Source organism: Notamacropus eugenii, chromosome 1, assembly GCF_028372415.1.
Source record: "Notamacropus eugenii isolate mMacEug1 chromosome 1, mMacEug1.pri_v2, whole genome shotgun sequence".
Classification (NCBI taxonomy): Eukaryota; Metazoa; Chordata; class Mammalia; order Diprotodontia; family Macropodidae; genus Notamacropus; species Notamacropus eugenii.
The window spans coordinates 389,582,377-389,602,721 of NC_092872.1; the positions used below are offsets into that span (position 1 = coordinate 389,582,377).

Sequence of the window (20,345 nt, forward strand, 5' to 3'; positions counted from 1 at the left end):
TCTCCTTCATCTAGCCCTAAGTGGTTCTCCTTCCCAAAAGGGAAAAAAAGAGGCCTTATCATTCTTTACCAATCCTAGATTTCTAGGTCAGTAGTCCACAAGTATTTATCAGGTTTCTTCTATGTTTCTAGCTCTGTGCTTTTAATCATGAAGAACTCAGAGAAAGGTGAGACATAGTCCCTGTCCTCAAAGAATCTGGCCTCTAGCTGGGGAGATAGGGCACAAATACATAAAGCATAAGAGGCAGAATATAATTTAGTAATATATTGTATGGTACAGACTGTGTGCTATAAGAATCCATTAGATTTATATTTGTAATATATTGTATAATATATTTGTAATATATTGTATTATTCATATAAATACAGGATGGGAAAGACATGGCTGGATTTCGTTGGAAAAAGATTGGAGGGTTTTAGTGTTCTGTAAACTCAGTGAGTAGACCGCATGACAGCCTCTAGCATGCTAACAGATTTGTAATCTTATGGAAGTGAGCTTTCTCTCCAGCTACTCAAATCCGTTCATACCTGCCTATCCTTTTGTGAATCTTGTCCATGTCATTCCATGAATCACCACTATAGACCCTCCAAATTCTCTTCATATTGCATGTATACTTGTGGAGCATGTGGACTGTCCATCAATTATTCCTTGCTCTTGTGATGGGACCAGGCCATTATTTTTCCTGGTCATACCATTCTCTGATGACATCCTTTATACCACTTCTCCTGGATAATTTCTTATTCTAAATGTGTTGTAGCCTGCTTATACTTTCCATGCACCTCTCCATTTCCCTTTAAATGAACTTCAACATTCTCAACAGTAACTCCCCTCAAAATACTATGGCAAAATTAAACTACATTAAGAGATGCATGAGAAGCAGTATTGTAGATAATGAGAATCATCTTTGGGTTCAAGAGTACCTGGACTCAAGCCCTGCTTCGGACAAATACCAGTTGTGTGACTATGGACACATCACTCAACGCCTCAATCCCCCAGGAAATGCTCTAAGATTATAAATTACAGACAGGTTATATATCTTCACAAGTGAAGGGAGGTTCTATACTGGGAGTTTTGTTCACTGATGATATCCCAGATCTTGCTCCCCCCCCCCCAAAAAAAAGAAAGGAAAAAGGAAAGAGCATTGTGTCTAAAACTAGAGAAATCTCTCTATACTCTGACCTGATCAGACAATGCCTGGAATACTATATTCAGTTTGAGAAACCACATTTCAGGATGGGCATTGAAAATCTACAGAACCTATGAAGATGGCAGAGGCACTCGAGATAGTGAAAGGCCTTGTGAGTCCATGTCCTCGGAGGATTAGTTGACCAAAACAGGCATTTAGCCTGATGAAGGGAAGACTTTCGTGGGGTGGGGAGAGGTTAGGGGTGAATAAGGATAGTGGAACATAGTGATTGTCTTCAAGTATTTGAAGGGTTGCATATGGAAGATGGTTTGGACTTTTTATGCTTGGTCCCAGAAGGTAGAACTAGCACTAAATGAGTGGAAGTAACAGAGAAGACATTATTACTATGCAAGGCAAAACTTCCTAAAGATTAAAGTGATCCCACAGTGGAATGGGCTGCCTCCCTGAAGACCTTTAGGCAGGGGTTAGACAGCCACTTGTTGGGATTCTTGATCTGGAACAGGTTTGATCTAGAGGTTTTCTGAGGGTTCTTCTAAGGCTGAGATTTTAGGTAAGATTCTGTGAGTTGGTAAAATTGGCCTTAAAGGGTGAGTATGATCTTCAAGCATGACTTGGGAAGTTACAGCAAACCAAAAATGGAAAGAAAATCGGTTTGAGAGGTGGAGACATTAAGAGCAGAACAAAGGCTTCCCTTTTTATGGCTTAGAGACAAAGGTTGGGAATGAATAGGAGGCTATTAATTTATAGCTCAACTGCTAAGGGTTCTTAACCTGGGGTTCATGAACTTGGATTTAAAAAAACTATTTTGATAACTGTATTTCATTAAACTTGGTTTCCTTTGTAATACTATGCAATTTGTTTTATGCATTTAAAAATCTTATTCTGAGAAGGGGTCTACAGGTCTCATGAGACTGCCAAAGAAGTCCAGTAAGGAAGTTTCCATTCATTCTTAATTACCTTAATTATCCTTGGAAGTTAGTGGGTTCCCCATCACTAGAGATCACTAGAGATCCTCAAGGGAAGACTGAGGCCAGTCCCATTACACTTGCTAGGGATCTCCCTCCCTTACAATATATCAACCAAGGATTCATTATACTTTTCAAACATCAACCTCTTGAAGGAATGTCTGGAATGAATGAAAGAAAAATATTTAAGAAGTGCCTAATATATTCCAGGCACTAAAAAAAAAAGTGAGCAGTGCCTGCTCTCAGGGAGCTCACCTTCTAATAGGGGGAGACAACACATATAGAGGAAAAAGGGAGTTTTGGTCAGGTGATTTACAAGAATGGTGACTGAAGACTTAAGTGTATATGAAGCTTTCCCCCAAAACAGTGGGAGGATTGATCTGATTACTCTTTTTCAGTTATGCTGGAAAGGATGTGGGGCCATGTACAGGTCAGGAAAGATGGCAAGGTGTCTTTGGGGGATGGAAGAATGGATGGGATGTGAAACATGGTCTGGGTCCAGCTAGATATAGAGTTTGCACTCATTGAGGACTGCTCATCTGCAAGGTGGAAATTCCAAAATGGAGTGGATAAACTTTCCCTGTAAAGGGAGATTTTATCCCAGAGATTTTTGTGGGATCTCTGGTAAGTGAGTGAGTGTGTGTGTGTGTGTGTGTGTATTTATGTTGAGGGTGGGATAGATAAACCATAGTTTATGGTGATGGATGGCAGAATGGAATGACTGGAATTTCTTTTTGGGGGGTAGGGAAGTTGGTTGGGTCAATCTATGAAAAGATAATTATTGAGTGCCTTCTTGGTAAGAGATACCAAGCCAGGGGAGACCCCAGGAAAACAGACCTCACAATTCCAAGTTCACCCATGTCACATATTCCTGAGATCCACAAAACACTGATGCCTGGGTTTTGATTCTGTTTTGCTAAGTGTCAAAGCATGCCCCAAAAGTTTTAATTCTTTCTACTCTGCAAAAGTGACTCTGAAGGGGTACCTGTGAGTCCATTTCTCTAAGACCCCACTCATCATTCAAGAAATCTAACCCTAAACTGCCTCTCCCCAAGCCACCACATAGTGGAAATGTATGAATTTTTCCCAATAGAATGTGAACTCTTTGAAGACAGGGCTAGACTTTGCTTTTTTTTTTTTTTAATATTCCTAGAGTTTAGAACAAGACTTTGCACATAATATTCACTTTAGTTTTTTCATTCCTTCATTCATTCGCCCAGCCCAAGTTTAGAGTCTAACCTCAGAAGCTAGAACTAATCTTTTCTAGAGGCACAGCTGTTCTGGTCTTCATCACACACGCACACAAAAACCCAATTTAGGCTTAATCTTAGACCTTAGAGGTCATCTACTCCAACCTTTCTTCTTACTGACTACTGGTAAAAAAGATTAAATGACTTGCCCAGGGACACATAGCTTATTAGTGGCAGAACCAGTATTGGGACTGAATTCTACTCTTAACCTGGAACTAACCAGAGCACATAGAAAGCTAGTGGTTTGCCCAAAGTGACACAGAGAGTAGATGTCAGCATCAGGACCTGAACCGGCCTCCTGACTCCCAGGTCACTGCTCCTTCTGCTACACCATACTTACTTTGAGTACTATTGTACTCTATCAGTTACAATTGCCCCATAAAACAGTAGGTAAATAGGAAAGGTTGAGGTCATCTACCTGGCTACTGAAAGTCTGTGGGATGGGAGGAGGGAGTGGGAAGGGGGTGGGAATGAGATCTTGATAACAGACCTTTCTAATTCTCCAAAATTTGACCTTGAACTTGAGAGTACTAACTGAAAAGAAAACAGCTTTTTGGCCTTAGACTCAATTCCACTTAATAATGAAGGAAAAGAAAAAGGAGGAAGTAGGGAGGTGAGAGAGAGGAGTGTGTATGGAATCTAGCCATGGCTTCTGCTATAGTCCATCATTCTGCTTTTCATATAGACTCCTAGAGCCTGTTCAATGAGAATCAAGTTAATATAAGATATTTATTTAGCACCCACTAAGGCAGGCATTCTTGACTTTTTTTGTATGGCATGGATCTAGTTTGCAGTCTGGTGATTCTTATGGACCCCTTCAGTCAGTCATCTAGTGATCAACTAGCTATTTAAGTATCTACTATGTGCCAAGTACTCTGGTAAGCACTAAGTTTACACGTGACAGGAAGAACAAGGCCGGTTGTTGAATTATAAAGTATGTAGAAAAGCCTAAAGTCCAAAAAGACCAGAAAGGTTGGACAGAAGGCAGGTTGTGAAGGGCTTTTAAATGCCAAATAGAGCATTTTACATTTGATACTAGAGATAATAGGGAGTCACTGAAATTGATGACATGGCTGGACCATGCCTTAGGAAGATCACTTTGGCAGTTGAATGGAGAATGGATTGGATTGAAGGAGAAAAACTAATTAGAAGGCTTTTGTAATGGTTCAAGTGTGAGGTCATGAGGGCCTGCACCAGGCTATGTGAGTGGAGTGAAGGGGACATATAGGAGAGATGTTTTGAAGGCAGAAAACATAAGAAAAGACAATAGCTCAACAATAGACTATGTATGTGAAGTGAGTGTGAGTCAAAGATGACAATGATAATAGCTTGGGTGATTGAAAAGATGGTAGTGTCTTTGTCAACAACAGGGAAATGTGGAAGAGAGGGGCACTTGGTGAGGGGGGGAAGATAATAAATTCTGTTTTGAACATTTTGAGTTTGAGATGCCTGTGGGACATCCAACTCAAGTTGTCCAAAGGGCATGCTGTAGAATTAGAGCTCAGTAGAGAGGTTAGGTCTGGATATATAGACTTGAAAATAGCCTGTAGAAATGAGAACTGAACCCAGGAGAGTTGATGAGATCACCAAGCAAAATGCTATAGAGGGAGAAGAGAAGAGGTCCCAGGATAGAGTCTTGGAGGATACCCATGGTTAATAGCATGTAGCAGTAGAGACAAGGAAGGAGTGTTCAGAAATATAGGAAAGGAACCAGGAGAGAGCAGGAATATGAAAACCTAGAAAGGCAAGATAATCCAGGAGAAGATGATCAGCAACTTTCAAGGTTGCACAGTAATCAAGTAGGATGAGTGTTGAGAGAAAGCCATTGGATCTGGCAATATAGAGATTGCTGGTAATGTTGGAGGGAGTAGTTTCAGTGGAATGATGAGGTACAAAGTAAGATTGCACAAGGTTTAGTAGAGAGTGATAGCAGACAGTGGAGGGACTCCAAGTGTACACAGCTTTCTCAAGGGGGTTAGTCAAGAATAAAGGCTAAAATAAAAGCACAGAGGCAGGAAAATGGTGCTGGATTTGGGGTCAGAGGACCAAAATCCCAGCAATGCTGGTTCCTAATTATGATCATTTGATCCCTCTGATCCTCAGTTTCTTTATCTGTAAAATGAAGGAGATAATCCTATGAAAGGACAAGCTTTGAGACTAATTATAGTACCTGATATTTTAACTCACTTTGTTATTGTCTTTTTTTTTAGTTGTGTCCAATTCTTCATGACCCCATTTGGGGTTTTCTTGGCAAAGATATTGGAGTGATTTGCCATTTCCTTCTCCAGTTCATTTGACAGATGAGGAAACTGAGACAAACAGGGTTAAGTGACTTGCCTTGGATCACACAGCAAGTAAATGTCTGAAGCCAGATTTGAATTCAGGAAGATGAGTCTCCTTGATTCCAAGTGCGGTACTCTATCCACTGTGCCACCTAGCTGTCCATTAACCCACATTAGGGCTTGCAAAGGGGGCAATTATTAACTCTCCAGTGTCTCCTGTCAACTTTCTAAGACTATAGATTGCAGAACAATATCTGATCTATTGTGGTAGAGGAACCCCTCCCTCTAAGTGAGTAGGTGAAAAGACCTAGCCTAAAAAAGGCCAAGGTGTCCCATTGCATCCTGGCCTATCTCCAGTCATCCTGATGAATAGCTGGTCACTGGATCCAGATGGCTCAAGAGGAAAAAGTGAGGTTGGTGACCTTGTACAGCCCTCCCTCACTCAAAACAAAGTCATGTGCAAGTCATGTCATCATTTCTCTGATATCATGGTCTTCTTTAAAAATGAAGGACTAGCACAACAACAACTATTACTTGTTTATTAAGAACCCACTGGGACAGCTAGATTGCATAGTGGATAGAGCACCAGCCCTGAAGTCAGGAGGACCTGAATTCAAATCTTGCCTCAGGCACTAGCTGTCTGATCCTGGGCAAGTCACTTAACCCTGATTGCCTTAAAAAAAAAAGAAAGAAAGAAAGAAAGAAAGAGTGAAAGAAAAAAGTATGCAGCCTATTATGTGAGAGGCAGCATGGTGTAAAGGATAAAGAACAGATCTCTGAGCCAGGAAAACTTAATTTCAAGTTGCCACTCTGACACATACTGACTGTGTGAGCCTGGGAAAAGTCAAATAATAGTAGTAATAATAGCATTTGTATGTCACTTTCAGGTACGCAAAGCACTTTAAAATATTATTTCATTTGATCTTCTCAACAACCATGGGAGAGAGGTGCCATTATAATCCTCATTTGGCACATGAGGAAACTCAGGCAACAAGGGGTTAAGTGATATGCCCAAGGTCACACAACTAGGAAGCATCTGAAGCTGAATTTGAACTCAGATCTCCTGACTCCACCTTCAGCACTCTGTCTACCCTTGACACCTAGCTGCATGTTCTAGGCAACTCTGTAAGACTTTAAATTACCGACAAGGTGAATCGGTGCTACTTGCACTGGCAGAGGGGAGTTCCCTCTATACTAGAGAAATCACAAGTACAGCTACTATCCCTGATACATGCCAGGCTCTGTGCAGGGTAATGGGGATACCAAAATAAGACCAAGAGTCATTCTGAACCTCAAGAGGCTTACATTCCACTAGAGATGGGTGAGATAAGAACAGCATGAATCCAGATAAAACTATATATTACAAAGTAATTTTTGGAGCTGCACTAGCAACTGGGAAAAACAAGAAAGGTTTTCTGTAGTTGGGGCTACTTGACCTAAGCCTTGAAGTGAGGAGACCAGTTAGGAGGCTATTACTGTAGTCTCAAGAGAGACTGCCCCAAACAAGCAAGGTCACCAGGTGAGTAAAAGCAAGGGAAAAATTAAAGGTTGTGGAGGTAAAATCAACAAAATTTCCATACTGATTGGATATAGAGTGGAGATGAAGAGGGAAGATGGGAGGATGACTGAAGTTGTTTACTCAGGTAACTGAATGGTAAGTACCATCTGGTAGTGTTTTCAAGAGAAATGAGGAAATTAGGAATAGGGATGAATTTAGGGGGAAAGAGGAGTTCTGTTATTGATATGGGCAAAAAAAGAGTTTGCGAAGCACTTTACATATAGTGATTCATTGGATCCTTACAGCTCTCTGAGATAAGCACCATGAGTATTATTACAATTTGGGAGAAGAGAAAATGGAGCATCAGAGTGGTTTTGATGTATCTGTTATTACAGAGGTAGCATTGGAGATGGGATTTGAACTCCTCTCTTTCCTGATTTCAGGCCCACTGTTCTTTTCAGTGTTCTTTGTCTCAATTGGCACTTGATTTTACATTCAACTCCAGAGGAGATAACACAATTTCCCTGAGTTATATTTCTTTCCATTTGATTCTAAATGTCAGGAAATCCTACTTACTGTCTGAGATCTCTAGCATTGTAGTTAAACTCATTCCCTTAGGGTAGGTGCTCAGGGAAGATACCTACTAAACCAATGATGTGGTACACTTAGGTGTATAACACTACAGTCCCTCTTGGTGTTTTGTCCATTATAAAGAGTTCCCTATGTTAGTTTTCTCAATACAAAATAAGACCCTTGAAGATGTGTTAAGTTTTCATATTTGGGAACCTGAAGAAAGTGGCAAAGATATTAGTTCAGAAAATCCCTGGGATCCAACAATTGACTGGGGCGGTGTGGTTTGTCAACACACATGGGAGATCATTCTTACTCTCTGCAGCCCTGGGGAGGACCATGTCTGGAGTTTGGAATTCACTTCCAGACATCACATTTTTAAGAGGGGATGCTAATAGGCTGGAGTGTGACCAGGACAATATAAGGAGGCTTAGGTATGCTTGATGGAACTGGTGAGATTAAGCCTCAACAAAGAAAAAGTTTTAGAGAAATGATAGTTGTCTTCAAATACCCAGAGGACTGTTGTATGGAAAAAGGTTTAAATTTACTCTATGTTATGCCAGAGATTAGAAAGAATAAGACAAATGTGTGGAAGCTACAGGAAGGCTAATTTTGGCTCAATGTGAAGAAAGAGATGAAAAAAACCCAAACTATTAGAATTGTCCAACAATGAGGCTCCCTCATGAGATAATGAGATCCACTTCACTGAGAATGTTCAACAGAGACTGGTTAAGTATCTCTTAGGGGATGGGAATTTAGACTAGATGTTTTGCAATGAATTTGACAATGGATCTCTAAATGCTAACAGACTTCTATAGGGGAGAAAAACTAATAAGGATTTTTATCAGTATTAATAATTAGAACAATAACATCTTGCATTTGTGGAATGCTTGATTCTCATTTGGTCTTTACAGTGACCCACTTTTGGAATTGGGTTTATTTGTTTTTTTGGCTGAGAGGTATGATTTCATTGAATAGGGAACTCCCCATGAGAAAGCTCCTTCCACCAATGTTGATCGGCTAATCGACAATTGTGCCATAATTCGATATTGTCAAGAGTTACCTGTCATCTCAGAGAGGGTAAGTTTTTGTTTAGAGTCACAAAGTCAGTATATGTCAGAGAAGGGACTTGACCTCAAGCCTTTTTTACTTCAACATTGGCTTTCTATTCAATACTACAGGATGCTACCATTTTAAGATTAACTAAATTTTATTTGAATTTTTTAAAAATTTTATGTTTATATATATTTTAGAAGATATATTCTACTGTTTATTGATTTTTCTTAAATGTTTGATCCCATAGAGCAAAATTCCAATCTTGACATATCTCTTTAACCAAAATTTCTCCCATATGTGTGTATATATATATATATATATATATATATATATATATATATATATATATATATATATATATATATATATACATATATATACTTTAAAATTATACAAGATTCAGTAGTAGAAGCAATTACAAAGACAAATTTGTTCAATGATGTGAATGTTAATATTTTTTAAATTATATGTAAAAATAATCTTTAACATACACTTTTTAAAATTTTGAGTTCCAAATTCTTTCCCACTCTCCTTTCTTCTTCTACTCCTTGAAAAGACAAGCAATTTGATATTATACACAGTCATACAAAACGTATTTCCATATTAGCCATATTACAAAAGAAAAAAGACTCCCCCCCCAAATTAAGAAAGATAAATAAAGCAGAAAACATGCTCTGATCTGCATTTAGGTTCCATCAGTTCTTTCTCTGGAGATAACATTTTTCATCATTAAGTCCCTTGGAAATTAGCCATATTTTAATTTTTTTGTTTCTTTTACTTTTTCACATTTTAAAGATGATGAAACCAAAGCCCAGAGAGCCTATGGTCCCATAAGCCTATAACTTGCCCCAGGTCAAGGTTGGTGTACCAGAGCCAAGACTAGAACCCTTGCTTGGTTGGTTGGTATTGTTTCTTGGTTTTATTTTTGTTCAGTTGTTTTTCGATTGTGTCCAACACATTAAATAGAATGTAGACACTTTAAGACATGGACTCTTTCACTTTTTGTCTTTGTATCTAGGAAAGTACCTGGAACATAGTAGACATTTCACAAATGGTTGATAATTGACATGGATCCCCATCTAATAATTCATTAAAGCAAATGAAGGTCTTGGATCTTCCAAGGCCAAGGAAGAACAGTGGGAATTCAGCCAAACTGGAGGTTCAACAACCTCAGGGTTGGGGACAGTTTCCTTCCTCCTTTTGATTGGCCCCTCATAAAATCCTCAGGGTAGGGTGGGGAACAGTGGGGTGATTTGGGGGCTGGGCAGAGGCTTCACGGAGAGTTTATAAGCCGCTAGTGAGGAGTCTCTTCATTGAGTCTCCTCCTAAGGTGTGAGGTTGCTTTCTTCCCCTTGTTCACCTGACTTCCATTCATCATGAGCTTCACTGGCAAATACGAAGTTGAGAGTGAAAAGAATTATGAAGCGTTCCTGAAAATTTTGGGTGAGTGAGCTTTGTCTGGTGCTTTTTCTGATAAAGTCATCCTGGGGAGGGGGAATAACAACCTTCCTACCCCTAGACTGGAGGGGTGCTAGGTATTATTCAAACCACTTTTGCACACTTGCTTTTCATAGCTAACCTGGGATCTAGGCAAGGCAGCAGCTACCCATTTAATTGACAGATAGACTGAAGCAGAAAGAGAACTTGGGGAATTGAATAGAGAGCTAACTCCAGATTCAGAAAGACTTGGATTTTGGGTGTATTTCTGATGCATATTTTCTTTGTGACCCTGGGAACTTAATCTGTCAGTAACCTTAGGTCAATTTTTAAGATTGGAAAGGACAGATGAAACTATAGATATGGTCCAGGGGGAAAAATGGGATGAATTAGTAGTGTAATTGGGATGAAAACTCTGGTCTCCTAAATTAACTCTGGTACTCTTTCCTGTATGTTGCGTCTTGGATCCTGTTCTGTTCCAGCTGCTGAAGAGGAACTAAGACAGATGTTCCCAACTTTCCCTGTTTATAGGCTCTTGGTATCAGTAATTTTTTTTTTCACGCTGCCCCTAGGTCAAAAGAAATACCTGCCATTTCCCTTATTAAGTAGTTAGGTCCAAACAACTTAATAAGTATTTATGTCCTAACTACTTAATAGAGGCTTAGAAAAATACCTATAAAATGAAAGAAAAAAGAATATTTTAAATCCATTCTTAAATTACCACAGTTAATCACTCATGGGATGTGCGTGCCCTTTGGGCACTGCACAGCTGCTCAAGACTTGGAATCAGGTGGGGCACTGACACCTTCACTTTTTCTTCTATATTGACTTTAATGTAGGACTTACTTTTTAATCATACTAACCACTAAACTCCGTAGAGGTAGCTGGTTACTCAGTGGACAGAGCACTGAGCCTGGAGTCAGGAAAATCTGAGCTCAAATCTAGCCTCAGGTACTTCCTAGCTGTGTGACCCTGGACAAGTCACTTAACCCTGTTTGCCTCAGTTTCTTCATCTGGAGGTCAAATGACTTGGAGAAGGAAATGGCAAACCACTTCAATATTTTTGCCAAGAAAATCTCCAGTAGGGTCCCTAAAGGTTGGACACAACTGAAAAATTACTGAGCAAGAAAGCCAAAATCCCTCTTTGAAAAGGTAGATGATCATGAATGGAAGTAGGGTTTGCTGAGCTTTAGCATTTAACAGGATGCATTTATCTGCTGTGTTTCCCTTGAGAATTTAAAATAGCTTGTGTCTCCTCTCTGTCTGGGAACCTTGGAACTAAGGTCTTTTTTGCACCACCACCCCCAGTCCAGTAACTGGTGAACCCCAATCCCCTCTTCCATGTATTTAAAGAAATGGTAAAATGCTGTGGAGAAGCACAGAAGTTTCCTGGAGGTAACCTGGGGAGGTTTTTGAGGCCCTGCTGGAATGTGGATCTTGCTACAGGAAGAAAACCGGGGATATCAGGATAGCCTCCAGGAGCCAGGTCGGGGAGAGACAGGGATGCTAATAGAATCTCTTCCTTCTGTCCTTTGTCCATGCTGCCTTTCAGGCCACAAGATTAGGGTTTTTGTCAGATGGGCAGCAGCCAATGTGAGAAGAACCTGGGCTAGGAGTCAAGGTTCCACCCTTGAGTTAACTAGCTGTGGGTCACCTCCTTGGGCCAAAGTTTCTGTTCTGTGTCACAGGGGAAGAAAGCAGATAAGAAAATTCTACACAAAGCTAAAAGCCCTCCCCAAATCTGAGGTGGTATTAATACGACTCTTGGTAGGGAGTCAGTGCTAGGTAAATGGAGAGAATGCTAGAGGACTCTGGAATGTTTGCCGGCTACTCTGGGGAGTAAAGAATGCTGTGGGGATTTTTACCTTAGTGAGTAAGCTAATGGCAGGGGCCTTGGTCTGGCGCTGCCTCAGTCAAACTGAGACCTTAGCTTAAAAAGGCCAACTCTCCCACTGCATCTGGGGCCATCTCCAGTCATTCTAATCTGTATCTGGCCACTGGACCCAGATGGCTCTGGAGGAGAAGGTGAGGCTGGTGACTTTGCACAGCCCTGCCTCACTTAAATCCAATTCACCTGCATGTCATGGCATCACCTCCCTGATATCATAGTCCTCTTCAGGAATGAAGGACAGGCAATAATATCCCTTCCAAGTCAACATATCAACCAGCATTTATGAAGTGAGCCCTGGGCTAAGCGTCGGGCATACAGAGAGGAAGGTAGAAAACAGGAGCTCACACTTGCATGGGGGAGACATCAGAAGAAGATGTATTACAGAGTAAATTGGAGATAATCATAGCAAGGACTAATATTTGTTGAATTAAATCGAATTGTCCATAGGAATCCCAGGAGGCAGCATGGTGTGGGTCACAGGCCACCTAGTTCTGGCTGCTCCTGACTCCCTCCTCCCCCTCTCCCCGGGGGCAAACAAACCTTTTCCCTTCTCTATCAGCTTCCCCATCAGTCACATGGAGGAGCTGGACTGGATGGGAGGTGTCAAAGTCAGGCAGAAATGGGGGCCACGTACTGACTTAGAAAAACACAAATGAACGTTATCTGTGCTGTCTTGCATTTTTATTTATTTTCTTAAGTATTTCCCAATTACATGCTAATCTCATTCTGGTGCACTCAGGAGTTCTGCAGGCCCCAAGTTGGAAGACAAGATGATCTCTATGGTCTCTGCAGGATTTACAAGTCTATGATTCCTTGATTGTCTTTCCTTTGTGGTGGGAAAGGAAGTTTATTTTGCAAATAGTTTTTCTTTCACCTTAGGAAGGCAATCAGTCAATTAACAAGTATTTATCAGGTGTTTGTTATGTCCTGGGTATCTTGCTAAATGTTGGGAATTTTTCATTTTTTAGTCATGTCTGACTCTTCACGATCGTCTTTGGGGTTTTCTTGGCAAAGATACTGGCATGGTTTGCTATTTCCTTCCCCAGCTCCTTTTACAGATGGGGAAACTGAGGTAAACAAAGTTAAGTGATTTGCCCAGGGTAATACTGCTAGTAAATGTCTGAGGCCAGATTTGAATTCAGGAAGATTGAGTCTTCTTGACTCCAGGCCCAGGGCTCTATGCCACCTGTGTCCAATGTTGGGGATACAAAGACAAAATGGAAAATGTTCCTGCCCCTAAAGAACTTGCCTTGTCTTTGGCCAGATAGCAGGTACACAAAAACACATACACAACACACACACACACACACACACACGTGCGCACACACACAAAGTGTATGTTTTGTTTTTGGTTTTTTTGTGTTGGGGAAGGTGGGGAGAGGAAGGCTGTAACAATTGAGATGAATCAGGAAAGGCCTCATACAGGGGGCTTGACTAAGCTTCGAAGGAAACCAGGAATTCTAAGAATTTGGAGGTGAAGAGCGAGTGCATTCCAGACACAGGGGACAACCTCTGCAAGTCTGTGGAGAACAACTGAAAAGCCAGTTTGACTGACTGGAGCATAATTATTCTTATAATAGCAGCTAACGTTTATATAGGGCTTACATTATCCCAGGCACTGTGCGAGGTATTCTACAATTATTATCTTACTTGATTCTCACAACAATCCTGTGAGGTAGGTATTATTATTATTAGCATCTTCCTTTTACAAATGAGGAAACTGAGGCAGAGGTTAAGTGACTTGCCCAGGGTCATACAGCTAGCACTCATCTGAGATCCTGAATTCAGATATGACCTCAGACACTTGATGCTGGGCATGTCTTAGGGGACTTATGGAGTTAAGTCCCCAACTGCCTCAGAAAAGAAATCAAATGAGAAAACTTGCTAGGTTCCTAGGGAAAAGAGAAAACATCTTTTCTTTCAGAGAATTGATTATAAACAGCAAATGTGATTTTTTTTTTTTAGGACTCTCCAGTGATACTATTGAAAAATATAGGAACTTCAAGACAACCACTGAAGTGGTTCAGGATGGGAACAACTTTACCTGGATCAGCACCTACCCAGGTGGTCATACTGTGACAAACAAATTCACTATTGGCAAGGAGAGTGAAATGGAGACCATGGGAGGCAAGAAGTTCAAGGTGAGGGATGACATGGCCACCCCAGGTGTATCTTCCCTCCCACAGTGGAGGGAGCTCATCTGGGGCTTGGGTCCTTTCCATTGCTAGGCACACACACACATTTTTATTTTCCTAATTCAATGAAAGGTCAACTTGCTCTGTTCCCTCTTGTCTCAGGCTCCAGGATAACTGTGAGGGTAGGACTGGGGCCTGGGGCATTAATTAAGCCATACCATTATTGCTGCCCCTGTCCCAGCAATTAGTGGCTCTTATTCCCCAGGAAAGCAATATTTGGACAGCATGGTGGCAAGAAGTAGGGGTGATGGTGAGGAAATTATCACTATCCCTTCTTCCCCCCAACCCATGTTCCCTCAGTATTACTCTAGTATGAGTGTGGGGAACCTGAGGTCTAGAGGCCACATGTGACCCTCATGGTCCTCAAATTCGGCCCTTGACTGAATCCAGACTTCACAGAGCAAACCCCAAATTTCCCCAGCCCTGCTCTAATACTTAGAAAAACACAAATGAATATTATCTATGTTGTATTGTATTTTTATTTCTTTTGTTAAACATTTTCCAATTACATTTTAATTTTGTCCTGGTGCACTCAAGAATTTTGATTACCTCCCCTTAGAGATACTTAATGCCTCTTTGTCTCCCTGAGCTCCCCTCTGCCAGACTTCACCCTAGAATTCACCATCCTAGACCTTCTCCTATCCCATGCTTGCTTCACTTTTCAGGGCCCTGCCATTTGCCTATCAGTTGTCTCCCCATAGAGCTTTTGTAGTTTGGTTTGTCCTTGGAGAAACTCAGTGATTTGGGGACTGTGTTTGCTTTTATCTCAGGCCACAGTGCAGATGGAGGGGAACAAGATTGTGGCTACCTTCCCCAACTATCAACAAACCTCAGAGATTGTAGGGGGAAAACTGGTGGAGGTAAGTCTGGGGTTCACCTCAAGAAATTCATGGCGGTCCTTGAGCTGTTGGCAGCTCATAGAGAGCGGCAACTGACATTTCTATTTTATTTTTTATTTTTATTTATTTATTGTGCCATTAGAGGTTTTGTTGAGTTATGTTTCCTTTATTTTTTTCCTTAAGTGTTCATTTTTTCTATAGGATTTGTTCAGTTTCTTTTCTTTTTTTTTTGAGGTAATTAGGGTTGTGACTTGCCCAGGGTCACACAGCTAGTTAATGTCAAATATCCAAGGCTGGATTTGATCTTGAGTCCTCCTGACTCCAGAGCTGGTGCTCTATCAGTGAATTTCTTTTTCAGTGAATGAACGGGCCCTTCTCTGGGAAAAATCTGGTACCCTTCCTATTTGTTATCATAGGTAGGAAATCAACAATTTTTAACCTTTGGGCCACTTTGGCAGTCTAATGAAGTCTATGATAGACTGTTCTTGTCCAACCCCTTTTTAAATGCATAAAACACCCAAGATTAAAAAGAAAAACAATTTTATTGAAAGACATCAAAATATATATTTTTTAAAAGTTAACTAACTCTAGGCTATGAACCCCAAAGCTAGAAGGGACTTCAGAGATATCTAGTCCTCTCCTTTATTTTACAGATGAGGAAAATGAGGCAAGCAGGGTAAAGTGACTTGCTTAGGGTCACACAACTAGTAGGTATCTGAGGCCAGATTTGAACTCATGAAGATGAGTCTTCCTGACTCCAGGCTCAGTATACTAGCCTCTGTGCTACCTAGCTGCCCTCATCCCTCTTCATTTTACATATGATAAAACTGGGTTCCAAGGAGTATAGATAACTTGTCTGAGGTCAGCCAGGTAGCACGCAGGAGAGGCTCCATTGGAACCCAGGTTCTCTACTTCAAGAGCCAGCCCTCCCATTCTGTGGAAGCAGCATGACATGATGGGTACAGTGGTATACAGGGAGGGAGGGATCCTGGGTCCAAATCTCTCCTCAGATGCTAGCTGAATGAGCCTTGTGTGAGTCTTTCAGCTACACTTTCCTCAGCAATAAAACAGAGATAATACCCACCTCATAGGGTTATTGCGAGGATTAAATGAGATAATGTATGTAAACCCTTAAAGGGCTATTCAAATGTTAGCTATTATTATTACCACCATGGCTCCTCCTTAATCTTTTTCCTAGAATCAGAACAATAAAGTATCAGAGCTGGAAGAGCCCTTAGAACTCATCTAGCCTATTTATTCCCTTAGATTTTTAAAAAAGAAGGCTGAGGCCCAAGGAGGGGAAGGGACACTTTGGCATTCAGCTGTTCTCACCAGGGCTTCCTGGCTCTGGAATTTATGGGACAGGTCTTGGGATTCCAGGGGAACAGGAACCAGATTTGCCTGAGAGAATACACAGAAAATCTGCAGATCTGACCCTCCCAGGAAGCCCCTTTTTCCTGGGTCCTGGAGGTAGAGTCCTTTATGGCCTTGGGCCTCAGAGTTCAGGTATGCAGGGCCCTCCCCCATCTTCAAGCCTTGTTTGCCATGGGAAACAGCTGTTTTTGTGGACCCTGGAGAGTGAGGGCTCTTGGCAGGCAGACCCTTGGAAGGCAATCACTCTGCAGGGAGTTGATAAAAGGATGATAAAGAGGATGCAGGGGATGATAAAGATTCTTACATACCATTGCTCTCTCATTTAGTCATAGCTCTTTTTCTTTAGAGCTTTGCATTTTAAAAAGTGTTTTTCCCCCTCAGATCCCTGTCAGGTAATATCAGCTGTGCAATAATTCTCGCTCCCATTGTTTTTTCAACCTGGGCCTTAGATTTTCATCGGTGTGGGGAATCTTTTCTGTAACTTGAGAGATGCCTGGGGACATTGACAGGTCAAGTAACTGGCCCAGGATGAAACAGTCAGTATTTAAGATTAAGGGGCTGAACTCTTGCCAAGGCACCACAGCCCCATTTTATAGAGGAGGAAATTGGGGCTGAGGAAAAGGGACTTGCCCAAATTCCCACAGCTAATAGGGTGGCAAGAGCCAGAACTCGAACTCAGGTCCCTGGCTCCAGGCCTAGTGCTTCTATTTTCCTGTTCCATACTCTTTCTCTTCGATATCACAAAGACCTTTTGAGGCAGATAGAGGATCTTAGATCTGAGACTGGAAAGGACATCTAGTTATGGTTATTCCCATTTGAAACTGAGGCCCAAAGGAATGACTTACTAAAGGTCACAGAGTTTGATATTTATCCTGTACATAGCTTGATTTGTGCGTATCAATTTGAATGTTGTCTCCCAGTTAATCTAATTAATCTAATGTCTTTTGCTACTTTTATATTCCCAGAGCTTAGCACACCTGGTGTTGTATGTAGTAGGTGTTTAAGAAATGTAGATTGAATTGAATTGATTGACAGAATTGAGGGACAGGATTTAGAACCCTGTTCTTCTGTCTTTCCTAGTCTCCTCCAGACCCCCATGCCCACTCTGTGTTTTCCATAGAGATTAGCGTCGTTACACTGCTCCTATCAGCCCCTGTTGGCACTGAGGTATCACCCATTGGAATGGGAGCTCCTTGAGGGCAGAAACCCAGTTTTTGCTTTTTTTTTTTTTTTTTTGTATTCTCAACACTTAGCACTGTGCTTGGCACCTAGTAAATGTTCCAATGCTTGTTGACTTCACCTTTCTAACCTAACTTTGTCCTTTGTGCTTTTTTAGATTTCCACTAGTGGGGGTGTGACCTACGAACGAGTCAGCAAGAAACTGTCTTAGGCAACCCAAATCCTGGAACCCTCCTTGCAAGGATAGGGAAGAAAATTTAAATAAAACCAGTTTTAAATGCAAACATCCAGTGTCTGGGAGTGTCTTGGTCTCAAGAAATCAGGAATTTTTGATATCTAGAAACTTGTTGTTTCTGGGGATTGGGGTTGGACAAGAAGAGGATCTTAGGCTTCTGTGCATTGTATTACAGGGTTGGGACATCTGTCCTGGGATCTCAAAACTCTATAGACTCCCAGGTAGAGGGAAGGGGGAGGAGGCAGAATCAGGCAGTAGGAGGACAGTCCTTGCACTGTCTACTCTCATCCAGAAGGGCAGGGGTACCGCCATGTCTGATTCCACATGGTTTAGCACTGGTATTTGGTTAAGGCACCCAGGTGGTTTACATTTTTAAAAGTGCATTTCTTTGGGGGCCCTTGCAAACAAGAATGAATTTATTAGACTAATGGGAAATGGGAGCCATGGCAAATACACCCAATGAAGCCAAGAATGGGGTACTGCAACCACTGAGCCAGAAGCCAGAAGAGGACACAGGAAATGGGGAGACACGTGCCCAAAAGATCAAAGATTAACTGGAAGGGACCTCAGCCCCTTTAGGAGGAAAGTGGGGCCCAGGGTGGCTAAGTATTTTGCACAAGGTCCCACATGTGGCAAAAGCAGGATTTGAACCCTGGCCCATTGACTTTGCCAAGTGAAATCCCTGTGGACTCACTCCACCTTCCCAAGGCAGTGAGTCATGAAGCATTTATTAATGTGCACTACTGTGTACCCAACATTGTGCTAGCTGCTGGGGCTACAAATATAAGGAAAAAGAGAGTCTCTGACTTCCAAGAACTTACATTCTAATGAAGGAAGACTACATATAAAAGAGGGCAAAGTGGATAGAGTGCTGGGCTTGGAGTCAAGAGGATCTAAGTTCAAATCTAACCTCAGACATTTACTAGCTCGGTGACACTGGGCAAGTCACTTAACCCTCTTTGCCTCAGTTTCCTCATCTGTAAAAGTGAGCTGGAGAAGGATAGGGTAAACCACCCCAGTATCTTTGTCAAGAGAACCCCAAATGGGGTCACTGATTGACTAAACAACAACATATAAAGGTTCACTGAAAGGATAAGGAGTGGGGTGAGGAAAAGACAAGACATGGTGGCTAAGTTCTGATCCTAAGGGAAGGTTGGTGTGGACCCTTCCCCCAAATAGAGATTTCTGGAAGATTTCACCCATGGGAGAATTGCTGGCAGGCTCCAGGAATGCTTTCTTGTCTCTCCCTGAGACTACATGCTAGGCTGAATGGGCTGTAAGAAACTGACTCAGGAAACCTAGTTTGAAGTCCTGGATCTGTCCATTACTTTGGTACTGGGGCCAAATTACCTTACCTCTCTATACTTCAATTTTCTCATCTGTAAAATGTGGGAATAATAACATTTCCTTACCTGTCTGCCTGGGAGGCAGCATAGTATGTGGAGGAGGAAGGCTGATGTTAAAGGGAGACCTGAGTTCAAGTGCTGCCTCCCTAGCTGGGTGACCAAGGAAAAGAGTGCCCCAGTTTTGTTGCTTGGTCATTTTTTCAGTTGTGTCTGACTCTTTGTGATCCCATTTGGGGTTTTCTTGGCAAAGAGTGGTTTGCCCTTTCCTTCTTCAGTTCATTCTACAGATGAGGAAACTGAGGTAAACAGGGTTAAGTGACTTGCTCAGAGACACACAACTAAGTGTCTGAGGCCAGATCTGAACTCAGAAAGTAGAGTCTTTCAGACTCTAGGCTACCTAGTTGCCTATGAGTCCCCTGGACAGCTCCCTAATTTCTAGTATTTTTGTTAAATCATTTGGTCCTCACCACAATTCTGTGAGATGGGTGCTATCATCTCTATTTTAGATAAGGCAACTGAGGCAGAGGTTAAATGACTTACCCAGGGTCATACGGCTTGTGTCTGAGGCAGAATCTGGTCTATTTCTAACACCTCTCTGCTTCAGGTGGTATGTCATAGATGAGTTATGTTCTGCCTCTAAGGAGGGAATTTCCACATCAGGGAATTTCCTATTCTGGTGCACAGATATGATAATGTGACCATGCTTTTTGTATTTTGTAAACACAAGGGATGATGATGTTCTTGTGTGTTCAGTTCTGGCTCCAGACAGATTTCTAATGTCCTTTGCTACCTGGCCATAACCCTCCTACCCCTCATCTTGATGACTGCCACAATTCTGGCTCATTTACCCAAAAATGGTCCTTCCCACCACCTCTCAAGTTCATCCTTCTACCAAGACTTATCGCTAATTAAGTGAACTAGGTAGGCATTAAATTAAACCAGCACCATTGTTCTTCCCCCTCCAGATTGAATAATTACTTATAATGAGCTTTGATAATAACTCTCTAAATAACAGAGAGTTAGCTGTAATTAAGCTGAAAAACTCAAATTCACTTCTTTGGAACAAGGGCAAATACAAACT

The 20,345-nt window shown here is 41.5% G+C and overlaps 1 protein-coding gene across 1 annotated transcript; it reads left to right on the forward strand.

Annotated features, from left to right (window-relative positions):
• The first annotated feature begins 10,080 nt into the window (after nucleotides 1–10,080).
• FABP6 (fatty acid binding protein 6) lies at nucleotides 10,081–17,967 on the forward strand. Its single transcript, XM_072630885.1, has 4 exons — nucleotides 10,081–10,211; nucleotides 14,062–14,237; nucleotides 15,062–15,151; nucleotides 17,841–17,967. The coding sequence occupies exons 1-4, from the start codon at nucleotides 10,145–10,147 to the stop codon at nucleotides 17,892–17,894; spliced, it is 387 nt and encodes a 128-aa protein (XP_072486986.1). The 5' UTR covers nucleotides 10,081–10,144; the 3' UTR covers nucleotides 17,895–17,967.
• The last annotated feature ends 2,378 nt before the right edge of the window (nucleotides 17,968–20,345 follow it).